At 44.5% G+C, this 13,639-nt stretch overlaps 1 protein-coding gene across 4 annotated transcripts in view; it reads right to left on the reverse strand.

Annotated features, from left to right (window-relative positions):
• LOC143804712 (acyl-coenzyme A amino acid N-acyltransferase 1-like) overlaps window positions 1-13,639 on the reverse strand; it is a 49,895-nt gene that overhangs the window by 20,762 nt on the left and 15,494 nt on the right. For all 4 annotated transcript variants that reach the window (XM_077283113.1, XM_077283097.1, XM_077283106.1 and 1 more), the window contains exon 2: window positions 2,151-2,628. In XM_077283113.1, coding sequence (XP_077139228.1) covers window positions 2,151-2,610 — 460 coding nt within the window. In that variant the 5' untranslated portion in view covers window positions 2,611-2,628. The remainder of the gene's footprint in view (window positions 1-2,150; window positions 2,629-13,639) is intronic.

Raw genomic sequence — 13,639 nt, forward strand, 5'->3', positions numbered from 1 at the left:
ACAGGCCTAAAAGGCCCCAGGTGCGTGAATGTGGGGTAGTCCCAAAAAAAGGTTGTTATACCGAAATGTCTGTAACATAAAAATATATGAATAACTGGAAATTACTAACAACTATATACCTGAGGATTACCTAGATTTTCAAAATTCTAACTAAAGTACTTTTACAGAAAATAGAAAACAAGTAACCTGGCAGGCCTGCGACGCCCCAGGTATGCGTTCTAGGGTTAACGGTACGACTCACCTATAGGAGGGACACCACATCCGTCCGTATTCATCGATTGTTTGGAGTAGACCCAGGTCGGTAAAGCCCACTGCTTAGTTACAGTAAGTAATCGTGCACACACCACACTATATTCTGACGCCGAAAGACTGTAGGCTGAGATAGAGCCTGTTGTTAGATTGTTAGGCATATTGACTGTTCAGGCCATGTTTTTTTCCAAAATCATCATCCAGAACTTTCAGATTTGTTGCTACGTTTCCTGTTACTTGGTAACTAAGAACCCTAATTTACACCTAGATTCCAACACGGCACGCAACGGATTGTAGACCAAACTTGAACTTCCTTTTGTTTCAGGACAGAGAGTTTCTGTGGAACATTATAATATGGGGCAGGTGTTCTACTTCTATAGACTTTGTTCATGGCTAATTCGCTGGTACAGCTGGTTAATTTTGGGATATTTTTTATATAATTGAGGACGGACTATTCTTCTGAGTTCATTGAGGTCACATTGGGATGGGAGAGGGATATTTGATTGAGGAATAGAAGTGAATGTTTGTAAGATTGTAAACTGCTGTGCTGAACCGCAGGTGAGCCCATACATTACACCCACATAATTGACCCAGTCTCCAGGGTGTAAACAGGTAGCGGGCGGCCGATTTAGATAGGCACACGAGCAGGCAGATTTGTAGAAAATACAGTAGCACAGGGGTTTCAGCCTTCTGGCTAAATGTCTGTATGTTTTTTTTAATGTTTCCTATTGTCTTGTAAAATTACCCTCATAACTAAGTAAAATAGTTACAGAGAGCGGATTGTGTACGAGTTGTTTTTTCTCGCCCCTGACTCTGCTGCATCCTGAAGAACGCCCACAGGTACACGACTTACACATGCTTGGAGTTTAATTTTTGTTGTAATCCACAGAGGCGATGCAGTGGTGTGCTTAATACGTTAGCAGGATTTTCAGGTGATCACTCTCAGTTACTACACAGTGGGAGAAGGGAGTTGGAAATGCTGTTACTTCCATACTGTATAGAGATACTCACTGCTAGGACCCTTCATTTAACAGAAAACATGTCAGAAGAGATAAAAGAGAGGGGTAAAGCTTGAGAGAAGATTGGGCAGAGCAGCACTTTTAGTGTAGAAGGCAATGCATGGAGGTGTAGACGTGAGAAGCTTGTGATCTTTTAACCACCTCACCTACTGTATCCTCACCCATCCCTTGTAGATTGTGAGCCTTCGCGGGCAGGGTCCTCACTCCTCCTGTACCAGTTATGACTTGTATTGTTTAAGATTATTGTACTTGTTTTTATTATGTATACCCCTCCTCACATGTAAGGCGCCATGGAATAAATGGCGCTATAACAATAAATAATAATAATAATAGTAACCAGGAGGTGAAGATGTTGGAGATGGGCACTACAGGTCTTTGTGGAACTTCTTGGCTTGAAAAGTCACAGCATCATCATCATTCATTTAAATGATGTTTCCCATGTTTTTAAGTATCTACATATCAAGAGGCTATGCCAACAGTGTATGTTCCACAGGGGTACAGTGCCTGTGTCCCCAAGCAATCTCGAGAACTGGTGTACAACTTTTTTCCTGGCGAACTGAAGCCAGCCGTATTCACTTAAATGGAATCAATCAGGTCATTTGTATGTAGTATTCTAATTGTATCTGAAAATAGGGCTTGGGCAGCCCTTTCAAGATATGTAATTTTTATTCCTGTACGTGGCCCAGTTGTGTTGCTGTAAGCCCCGGACAAATGTATTGTCTCACGCTGGCAATTCAGCGATCCATCCCTCTTAAATAAGTCCTATATAGTGCATGTTATATTGTACACTGGTTACTAGTACATCATGTAGTAATCATGCATCTTCTTTTTAAGAATTATTTATATACTGACTGGTATGGGAATTTGCACATTATTACTTACCAGGTGGCAGAAAAAGTTCTCCTCGTATCCGTCCTTCTCTTATTAATATTCTCTGGACTCCGGGAGCGGCGTACCATCTTTCAATGACCTTGGTGGCAGCAGGAAAATGTTCAGAAACATTCAACTCCAACGAGGAATATAGCTCGATATGAACCAAGAAAGGACTTCCCACAACATCACGTTTATTCAGTTTTTTAAATGGGATTTTTGGTTTAAGAGCCCAGAATAAGCCCATAGGACACACTCCATGGAAGTCTCCACCAGTGGCCGGAGTTTTCTCCAAATCCACCTTCCCTTCCATGTCAGTCTTGTAGAAAGCTCTGGAGTGAAATATTTGCCCTTTCTCATTCTTCAGCCATGCTGCTAGAGTGACTACCTGGTCAGGAGGAAGGCCCCAAGCTTGGATCTTGACTGGTTCATCCATCAATGAGATCTCAGGAGAGACTGTTAAGCCAACCATATCTGAAGATCAAGAAATCTTAAATGGGAGACAAGTATCAAGAAGACACAATTAAAATTACAGGCTTTAAGACAATAATTAATTCTCATTGAATTTTCACATGCAACACTTCATACTGTCAACCTGAATCCTACTTTGTACTGATGAGGAGCAAGAAAACACTAGTGGCGTTTTTCCCTAATAGAAGTACGGATGGATATTCAATCTTTTCACTGGCGCAAAATGTATTATCTTTATTAGGGCGTGTAAGGCAACGAGTAACTTAGGGGGAGGGTTTCTTTGTGCGCAATTTAGGAGAAAAACAATAAAAAAGGGTTCTTGACGTGGAATAAAAAAACTGTTGTAAAAATAAAATTGTCACGGGAAGCCTGCACGATGTCCACAAGTCCTCTAATATTTAAACCTGCACCACACGGTGGCAGCAACGTTAGATGTCCCGGAAACTGCACAACCTGCAATACTATACATACATAAAAGGAGCCTTAACAACATAGCACCCCTGTTATCAACCCACAACACGTCACATTACATGGCAATGATGCCATGTGCTTCTACAGCAGCCAGAAAAAGCATCTTTTCAAGGGGCTGTATGACTGTATCAAAGCTGGCTGTTGGATTAGAGTTGGTCTCCAATGTGGGTGATCTGATCTGCAGATATTGTCATCTGTCCTGGGTCCCAGTAGCTCTACTTCATGCACAAAAAAATAGCTTTCTGTGTCAGTAGGTAATCAGTGTTATATGTGAAAGAGGCCGACCAGCTGCTCATTTTAATACCTTAGCCAGACCTTTTCTATATCTATACATCATTTATGATAGCTCCCCCTTGTGGTGGTTGCAGACACACAATTTTAAATGAAGCAGGGCAAGGAGAAGCACAACACTAACCCATTCACCACCCTAAACTATATCCCATTAAGCTCTAACATTCTGTACTCTAAAGAATGCTATAGCATCCTAGGCCACCAATTATAATGGATATCAATATTATCACCATAGATCGCAATATACACGGGTTAAGATCTTTGGTGCTATTCGCATTAGTGTTGCGGTGTCCACTCATAGCAGATGCTACAAGGCTGTTCCACATCGGCAGCCCGACGGATACTAGCATCGCTCAACAAATCCCACTGACTTTTAATAGGGGCCTATGTCATGATCAGGACTAAGAGCTTTTCAATGAAAACGCGTAGGACCGGCGTCTCTCTGTTTTCTCTTTCATTATGCTTTTATAATTTTCTCTTATACAATTTTTCAGTTGCTGGATCTCCTTCCATAGTTTTCTACATCCGCCAAGGTTTTGAAGGAAATACAGTAATAGCACCGAATGCAGTGTTAGCTGCTCAATGTGAAGTTGTGAAGAAGTCTCTTAATACAAACCCGGACACAGATATGAGCTGCATTTTTATATATATTCAATATATATATTCAGGATAACTAGGTTGTAATAGGTGCAATATTACTGGCTTTGTAAGATAGGATTAGATTGTTTCTTGCATCTCAGATGAAGAACCTGAAGATATTGTCCAGTTATGGGGCCATGTCCTTGCCAGATGGAGACTTGTGAAGTGAGCTGCCAAACAACTGATGACTTTGACTCTTATGCATGTGATATCCTAATAAAATGCTAATGGTGGGATGGGAGAATTACACAAAGACGTCTACATGGGATGAGCCATATGATCTATGTCGTCGCTTGAGGCTGAATATCCTTAACAGCCTTGGGATCTTTTTCAGAGGAAAAAACGTGCCTCTGTTTGTCTTGTGTGATAAGTGAGTATTAAAAATGTGCATATCTGTTTATGGGTTATCTGGACTCTGCATATTGTCAGGTAATGTAACAGCTGAGCTCTAAAAGTTGCCTATAGACTAGATACAACCAAGAAGTTAAAAAAAGGTTTCTACTGCCTTTCCCTTTAAAAGAAAGCTGTATTAATGTCTTGTGTCACTGTGTGGCACCCCAAGAGTTCGGGTACCACAGTGGTGCTTCCTTCCTCTCGGGGAGGTAATGCCATGTCTGGAGACAGGAGGGATCCTTTTGGCAGGTAATCTCACATGAAACACATTCTGACTCCAGGCCAGAAGTGGGAGCTCTAATCCCAGTTTAAGGGGAACTTTGCTATATGCATCCTGGTCTGGAGGAGGAGTTAGTTTAGTCTGGAGCAGACAGTGAAGGAGCACAAAGGAACTAAAAGCTAGAGGAGGGCTGCGACTGGGTCCTTCTAGCTAGAGAGCAGAAACCGGGCACCAGGAGCCTGAAGCTGTGTGGAACTGCAGGTCCCACAGCAGAACCGGAGGGCAGAGAGCTGAAAGTAACCTGCCCACATAATACCTGAGGTACAGCAGCAGTTAGAGCCCAGAGTCACCGTGTATCGAGACCCCAAAGAGACGGCTCAAGTTGCCTACTGTACAGGTACTGTTCCAGGACAGGAGAGAACGAGGACCTTGTCAGGACACTACAGGCAGCAAGGGACTAATAGTCAGCGCAAGGTGGAAGGCTCCCAAACTGACTTAGCAAAGGGATTTCCTCTTGTCTTCAGGATGCCTGGACCCTATCTGCACCTGTTGCCGGTACCCTGGACTGAGGCTGACTACAACATCAGTAAACCAGGTAAAGACTGCAACCCTGTGTCATCCGTTTATTTACCGGCAATCCACCATCCCTGCCATACACATTGGAAGCCCTGGGGATCCCGCTTTACCTGTGGAAAACATCACCATCTTTGTTGCAGCAACATCACCCCAGAGGACCCCTTTAAGCAGCGTCGATCCCCTCTGACTGAGAACCACAGGTGGCGTCACGAACAGAACTTTATTACTAAAATCCCTTTTAAGACTTTCCCCTTTTACTTGAGTGCCCAGGGCCACAGACTGAGTCGGTGCAACCGTGACCACCCCTTTAATTGTGACCGGACCTGGTACCCACAGCCCTGCTGGCGACTCAACTGTAAAGCCCCTCACACACCTTTTTTGAGCCTCTATGTGCCATTCTCCGCTCCCCAGGCACAAGACCCTTTAGTGCCACCATGGTATACCTTAAATGCAACCGTTTCTGGTGATCGTTGATTACATTTCCACTAATTTTCTAAAATGCCCAGATCGGTCATGATAGAAAAAATGCCAGCATTGTCTTCGGTGCCTAGGTATGACACTGTGGAGTACTCGCTAATGGGTAGTTGAGTCAACGGATCTTTGAACCAATAAAGTTTTTTTGAATGAATAATAGCCATTAGTCTGTCTACCAGCTCGATGTCCATACAGCTGTCCAGAATTTATAGGGAGTCCAGTCGAGAAGAAGAGTATTCAGTACTCTCCTCTTAGGCTATCCTGGTGAGCTGGATTCATGAAGTTGCAGGACAGGGTGGACACATGGACCTAGGGCATTGGGACAGATGGCGGGAGGGCACCTAGAGGAGTGATGACTTGGATACACTTGAAAAACAAGACCAGGAGGCCAGACAAAGAGACAATTGGTAAGTAGGGTTGAGCGACTTTCATTTTTTTAAGATCGAGTCGGGTTTTGCGAAACCCGACTTTGTTCAAAGTCGAGTCGAGTGCAGTCGGCCGATTATCGCTAAAAGTCGGGGATCGACCGAAACACGAAACCCAATGCAAGTCAATGGGGAAGCATAGTCGGCAGTGAGTGGAGGCCAGGAAAACACCTACAGTGCCCATTTTAATGCCAAAAACATCCATTCTTGTTTCTGAAGCTTGTCAATCTTAATTAACTTTATAATAATAGTTGGGCATTGGAAATTGGAGGTCATTTGGCAAAAGTTGTGGGGGGGTAGGGCTGGTTCAAGGTTTTAGTGGGCCCAGGAAACGTGGACTACGTCACGGCGGTGGAGCACGGAGAGGTAAGTATGTCAAGTTTGCAAGTGCTGTGATCCTAAGCAAGCAGGGGGGGGCCCACTCGTTGGCATTGGCACTGGCACAGGGCCCCTCAAAGTACAGCGGTGTGTTTGCACGGCGGGGGCGCCTCCCACCAGCAGCGACACTTTTGCGTACTCTGAGGGGCCCTGTGCCAGTGACGTCGCCAACGAGTATGCCCCCCCACCTGATGAAGGAACCTGCACTTTCATCTGCACCTTCCTCTTTGTCCCTGTGTAAGGGGATATAACATGCGGGAAGGGGAACCTTACTTTCAGCAGGGTCAGATTCTGGCTGTGTAGAGTGCAAGGGGAATGTAGTGGTCTAGGTCAATGTACCAGCAGACTCATCTAGCAGTGGCTGGGCAATGGGCAGGATGAGGAGTACTAAACACAGATATAGGGCCAAAGAATAAAGTAGGCTAAATGCAGTTCAAAATTGGTAACAGGACTAAACAGGCGGCATTGCTTTGTTCAGTGGAGTAGCAAACCCAGGAGCAGCAGACACTGTTTTAAGGGCCCAACCACACTAGTAGGCCAAATGCAGTTTAATATCTGCTACTATAGGCCAAAAGCCTAAAGACTGAAGCTCAGCTTTATACAGTGGAGGACAACACCATGGAGCGGCAGACACCATTAGTAGGCCGTAACCACCAATTTTTTTGTTAAAAAAGCACTTAATGAGAGCCAGAAGGTTGAAGCTCAGCTTTATACAGTTGAGGACAACACCAGGGAGCGGCAGACACCGTTAGTAGGCCGTAACCAAAGTTGAAGGCCAAATGCAGTTTAATATCTGATACTATAGGCCCAAAGCCTAAAGACTGAAGCTCAGCTTTATACAGTGGAGGACAACACCAGGGAGCGGCAAACAGAGGTATTAGGCCCCAACCACCAATTTTTTTTAAAAAAGCACTTAAGGAGAGCCAGAAGGTTGAAGCTCAGATTTATTCAGTTGAGGACAACACCAGGGAGCGGCAAACAGAGGTATTAGGCCCCAACCACCAATTTTTTTTAAAAAAAGCACTTAAAGAAGTTGTCCACTACTATAACCTTTTTTTTTTTTTTTTCATAAATCTTGCTATTATGGGCCACTGAAAACATCTACTGTGTTTATTTTAGCAATATTACCTTTTATCATGCTGTAGCAGCACATCTTTAGTGCTGGATTCAGCTCTCATGGGGTTAATCGACAACTTCCTTTCTCCTGAGTTACTGTGCTCTAATACTACAAGTTCCATGATGCATTGCACTGCTACTAAGCACGAACCTACCACACCCACTCCAAAACACACCCCAACCCCTCCCTCCTCTATCTTCAAAAAGATTTGTGATGTCATTTCTGTCCAACCTCCTCTTTTACATTTGTCCAACCCACACTCCATTACACATAGATAGATAGATAGATAGATAGATAGATAGATAGATAGATAGATAGATAGATAGATAGATACAGATATATCTATATATCTATGTCTATTTCCATAGGTATGTCCATATCCATGTTTCTAAACCCCTTCACCCCCTGGAGCTTTTTTGTTTTCGTTTATCGCTCCCCTTCTTTCCAGAGCCATAATTTTTCCGTCAATATGGCCATGTGAGGGCTTATCTTTTGCGGGACAAGTTCTACTTTTGAACGACACCATTGGTTTTACCATGTCGTGTAGCAGAAAATGTGAAAAAAATTCAAAGTGCAATGAAATGGCAAAAAAGTGCAATCCCACACTTGTTTTTTGCTTGGCTTTTTGGCTAGGTTCACTAAATGCTAAGGCTTCTTTCACACTAGCGTCGGGCTCGGTCCGTCGCAGTGCGTCGGGCCGAGGTCACCGACGCTAGCGTTGTCTCCGCCGCACAACGGGTGCAGCGGATGCATTTTTCCAGTGTATCCGCTGCCCCATTGTGAGGTGCGGGGAAGTGCGGGGAGGTGGGGGCGGAGTTCCGGCCGTGCATGCGCGGTCGGAAAAAGCAGACCATCAGGAGCAAAAAACGTTACATGTAACGTTTTTTGGTCCCGACGGTCCGCCACAACACGGTGCAACCATCGCACGACGGTTGCGACGTGTGGCAATGCGTCGCAAATGCGTCGCTAATGTTAGTCAATGCTGAAAAAACGCATCCTGCAAGCACTTTTGCAGGATGCGTTTTTTCGGCAAAACGACGCATTTGCTACGTATTGCAGTTAACGCTAGTGTGAAAGTAGCCTAAGGCTGTGTGCACCCGTTGCGGATCTGATTGCAGATCCGCAGCGTTTTTTGCTGTACTGAATTGCATCAAATCCGCAGTGTAGTGTACAACCAATGTAAGTCTATGGGAGCCGCAGACTTGTTGTGCACATGCTGCGGAAAAAGCCGCACCAAAACCACACCAAGAACTGCATCAAAACTGCACCAAAAACTGTGTCAAAACCGCACCAAAACTGCAAAACTGCACCAGGTTTTGATGCAGTTTTTGGTGCAGTTTTGATGCAGTTTTTGGTGCAGTTTTGATGCTTTTTTTGGTGCGGTTTATGCGCGGTTTTAATGTCGTTTTTGGAAATAGGTAAATAAACGGAAAATGTGCATGATTTGAATGGAAACATGCATAAAAAAACGGATTCCAAGGCCGGATTCATCATTTCACAGCTCAGTTCCATACTTTTTTTGCCGGATCCGTCGCTGTGCGTTTTTTCGCCGGACAGAGAAAACATTCCTCTGTATGTGTTTTCCATCTGGCGGAAACAGCTTTTTTGACGGATCTGGCAAAAAACGGATGAAACTCTATGAGAAAAAAACGGATCCGATGGAAAAAAATGGATCCGTTTTTTTCAAAACTCGCCGTATTGTGCCTCACGGCAAAAACCCGATGTGTGAAAGCACCCAAATATATGGATAGATACATCTATGTATCTATAGATATATCTATAGATAAATATATCTATAGATAGATATATCCATAGATATATAATAGAAAGGCCGATGTTTCTATAAGGCTACTTTCACACTTGCGTTTTTCGCAATCCGTCTTTTTGGAAAAAAAACGGATCCTGCAAATGTGCTCGCAGGATGCGTTTTTTACCCATAGACGTGTATTAGTGAAGGATCGCGACGGATGGCCACACGTCGCGTCCATCGTGCAACGGATGCGTCGTGTTTTGGCGGACCGTTGGCACGTCCGTCGCGTCTGCCATTTTCTACCGCGCATGCGCGGCCAAAACTCCGCACCCTCCTCCCCGGACTTCAGAATGGGCAGCGGATGCGTTGAAAAACTGCATCCGCTGCCCACGACGTGCACAAATTTCACAACGTGCGTCGGTACGTCGGCCCAACGCATAGCGATGGACCCGTGCCGACGCAAGTGTGAAACAGGCCTTAATGAGTGTTTAATTTAATAAAAAAACTGAAAAAAACGGCGTGGGCTCCCGCGCAATTTTCTGCGCAAGAGGGGGAAAGCCGACGGCCGGGGGCCAATATTTGTAGCCTGCTATGAATATCAGCCCGCAGCTGTCTGCGTAGCCTTTACTGGCTATTAAAATAGGGGGACCCCCCCAAAAAAATGACTTGGGGTCCCCCTATATTTTATAGCCAGAAAGGCTACGCAGACAGCTGCGGGCTGATATTCATAGCCTAGAGAGGGGCCATGGATATTGGTCCCCCCCCCCCCCCCCCCGGCTACAAATACCAGTCCGCAGCCACCCCAGAAATGGCGCATCTGTAAGATGCGCCAATTCCGGCACTGAGGCTGGTTTCACACTTGCGTTTTTGGACGCTGCGTTTTAGCGCTAAAAAACGCATGCGTTTTTTTCCTATACTTAACATTAAAAACACATGCGTTTTTTCGCATACGTTTTGACGCGTTTTCGGCAACGCATGCGTTTTTGAACACGCGCGTTCATTAGCAGAAATGCAACCTGTAGTAATTTTTAGCGGCGTTTTTTTGCTGCAAAAAAATGCATTGCTGTCTATGTAAACGCATGCGTTTTTAAGCACATGCGTTTGCGTTAAAAACTCATGCGTTTTTATAGAAAAAACCAGAAAAAACACTGAAAAACCACCCACCACCATCAGGGTGATAAAGGGATCCAAACCCTAACCCTACCCCTAACCTCACCCCTAACCGTTTAATTAACATTTTCTGTCATAGTGCCACGATATTTCAGTGCCACGTATTTCAGTGCCACGTATTTAAGTGCCACGTATTTCAGTGGCACGTATTTCAGTGCCACGTATTTCAGTGCCACTTATTTAAGTGCCACGTATTTCAGTGCCACGGATTTAAGTGCCACGGATTTAAGTGCCACGTATGTAAGTGCCACGTGCCACGTATTTCAGTGTCACGTATTAAAGTGCCACGTATTTCTGTCATGTTTAGGGTTAGGGTTAGGCCCTAACCCTACCCCTAACCCTAGCTATTTCTATTTATAGTGGGTTTTCTTGTGGATTTTGATGATTGGCAGCTGTCACACACTTCTCAGCATGCGTTTTAAATGCATGGAAAAAACGCATGTAAACGCGGCAAAACGCCGCGTTTTTTTTCTACATGCAAAAACGCATGCGTCTAAAAAACGCAGCGTTTTACAACGTTTACATGCGTTTTTTCACACATGCGTTTTTTTTAAAAACGCATGCAGATAAAAACGCAAGTGTAAAACCAGCCTTAGCCCCTCTCTTCTGTTGTGAATTTGGATTCTGGGCTCCCCCGGTGGCTACTGGTGGAATTGAACTGGTGTCTTCATCTTCTCTGTTCACCTGTTCCCATCAAGATGTGGGAGTCGCTATATAACCTTGCTTCTCTGTTAGTTGCTTGCCGGTCATCAATGTTATCAGAAGCCTCTCTGTGCTTGTTCCTGCTCCTAGACAACTACTAGATAAGTTGGACTTTTGTCCATGTTTGTTTTTGCATTTTTGTTCCAGTTCACAGCTGTAGTTTTGTTACTGTGTCTGGAAAGCTCTTGTGAACAGGAATTGCCACTCTGGTGTTATGAGTTAATGCCAGAGTCTTAAAGTGATTTCTGGATGGTATTTTGATAGGGTTTTCAGCTGACCATGAAAGTGTCCTTTCTGTCTTCTGCTATCTAGTAAGTGGACCTCAAATTTGCTAAACCTATTTTCATACTACGTTTGTTATTTCATCTTAATTCACCGCCAATACATGTGGGGGGCCTCTGTCTCCTTTCGGGGTATTTCTCTAGAGGTGAGCTAGGACTAATATTTTCCTCTGCTAGCATTATTTAGTCCTCCGGCTGGCGCTGGGCATCTAGGGATAAAACGTAGGAATGCTACCTGGCCACTGCTAGTTGTGCGGTAGGTTTAGTTCATGGTCAAGCTCAGTTCCCATCTTCCAAGAGCTAGTTCCTATATATGCTTATGCTATGTTCTCTTGCCATTGAGATCATGACAGTTTGACCGGCCCACTAAAGGGTTAAAATCCTTGGCTGAGAAAGGAGAGAAATAAGAAGTCTGCTGAGATTTTTTTTTTTTTTTTTTCCTCTTGAGTGTGCTCTTAATTGGACCTCTTGCCAGTCTGTCTATGCTGCAGCCTTTTTTTTTTTTTCTTTCTCTCCTTCTAATCTTTGAATGGCTCTGTGTCCACCTGTTTGTAATGGATCTTCAGAGTGTAACTGCAGGTTTGAATAATCTCGCCACGAAAGTACAAAATTTGCAAGATTTTGTTTGTCAGGCACCTGTATCTGAGCCGAAAATTCCTTTGCCGGAATTTTTCTCGGGGAATAGATCTGGGTTTCAGAATTTTCGAAATAATTGCAAATTATTTTTGTCCCTGAAGTTTCGCTCTGCCGGAGACCCTGCACAGCAGGTCAGGATTGTGATTTCCTTGCTCCGGGGCGACCCTCAAGATTGGGCTTTTGCATTGGCACCAGGGGATCCTGCGTTGCTCAATGTGGATGCGTTTTTTCTGGCCTTGGGGTTGCTTTATGACGAACCTCATTTGGAGCTTCAGGCAGAAAAAACTTTGATGTCCCTTTCTCAGGGGCAAGATGAAGCTGAAATTTACTGCCAAAGATTTCGTAAATGGTCTGTGCTTACTCAGTGGAATGAGTGCGCCCTGGCGGCGACCTTCAGAGAGGGTCTCTCTGATGCCATTAAGGATGTTATGGTGGGGTTCCCTGTGCCTGCGGGTCTGAATGAGTCCATGACAATGGCTATTCAGATCGATCGGCGTTTGCGGGAGCGCAAACCAGTGCACCATCTGGCGGTGTCCACTGAGAAGACGCCAGAGAGTATGCAGTGTGATAGAATTCTGTCCAGAAGCGAGCGGCAGAATTTTAGACGGAAAAACGGGTTGTGTTTCTATTGTGGTGATTCTACTCATGTTATATCAGCATGCTCTAAGCGCACTAAAAAGCTTGATAAATCTGGTTCCATTTGCACTTTACAGTCTAAGTTTATTCTATCTGTGACCCTGATTTGCTCTTTGTCATCTATTACCACGGACGCCTATGTCGACTCTGGCGCGGCTTTGAGTCTTATGGATTGGTCCTTTGCCAAACGCTGTGGGTATGATTTAGAGCCTTTGGAGACTCCTATTCCTCTGAAGGGGATTGACTCCACCCCATTGGCTAATAATAAACCACAATACTGGACACAAGTAACTATGCGTGTTAATCCGGATCACCAGGAGATTATTCGCTTTCTGGTGCTGTATAATCTACATGATGATTTGGTGCTAGGATTGCCTTGGCTGCAATCTCACAACCCAGTCCTTGACTGGAGAGCTATGTCTGTGTTGAGCTGGGGATGTAAGGGGGCTCATGGGGATGTACCTTTGGTTTCCATTTCATCATCTATTCCCTCTGAAATTCCTGAGTTCCTGTCTGACTATCGTGACATCTTTGAAGAACCCAAGCTTGGTTCGTTACCTCCGCACCGAGAGTGCGATTGTGCCATAGATTTAATTCCGGGTAGTAAATACCCAAAGGGTCGTTTATTTAATCTGTCTGTGCCTGAACATGCTGTTATGCGAGAATATATAAAGGAGTCCTTGGAAAAGGGACATATTCGTCCATCGTCATCTCCCTTAGGAGCCGGTTTTTTCTTTGTGTCAAAAAAAGACGGCTCTTTGAGACCATGTATTGATTATCGGCTTTTGAATAAAATCACTGTTAAATATCAATACCCATTGCCGTTGCTGACTGATTTGTTTGCTCGCATAAAGGGGGCCAAGTGGTTCTC

The sequence above is a fragment of the Ranitomeya variabilis genome, chromosome 1, assembly GCF_051348905.1.
Source record: "Ranitomeya variabilis isolate aRanVar5 chromosome 1, aRanVar5.hap1, whole genome shotgun sequence".
Lineage (NCBI taxonomy): Eukaryota > Metazoa > Chordata > Amphibia > Anura > Dendrobatidae > Ranitomeya > Ranitomeya variabilis.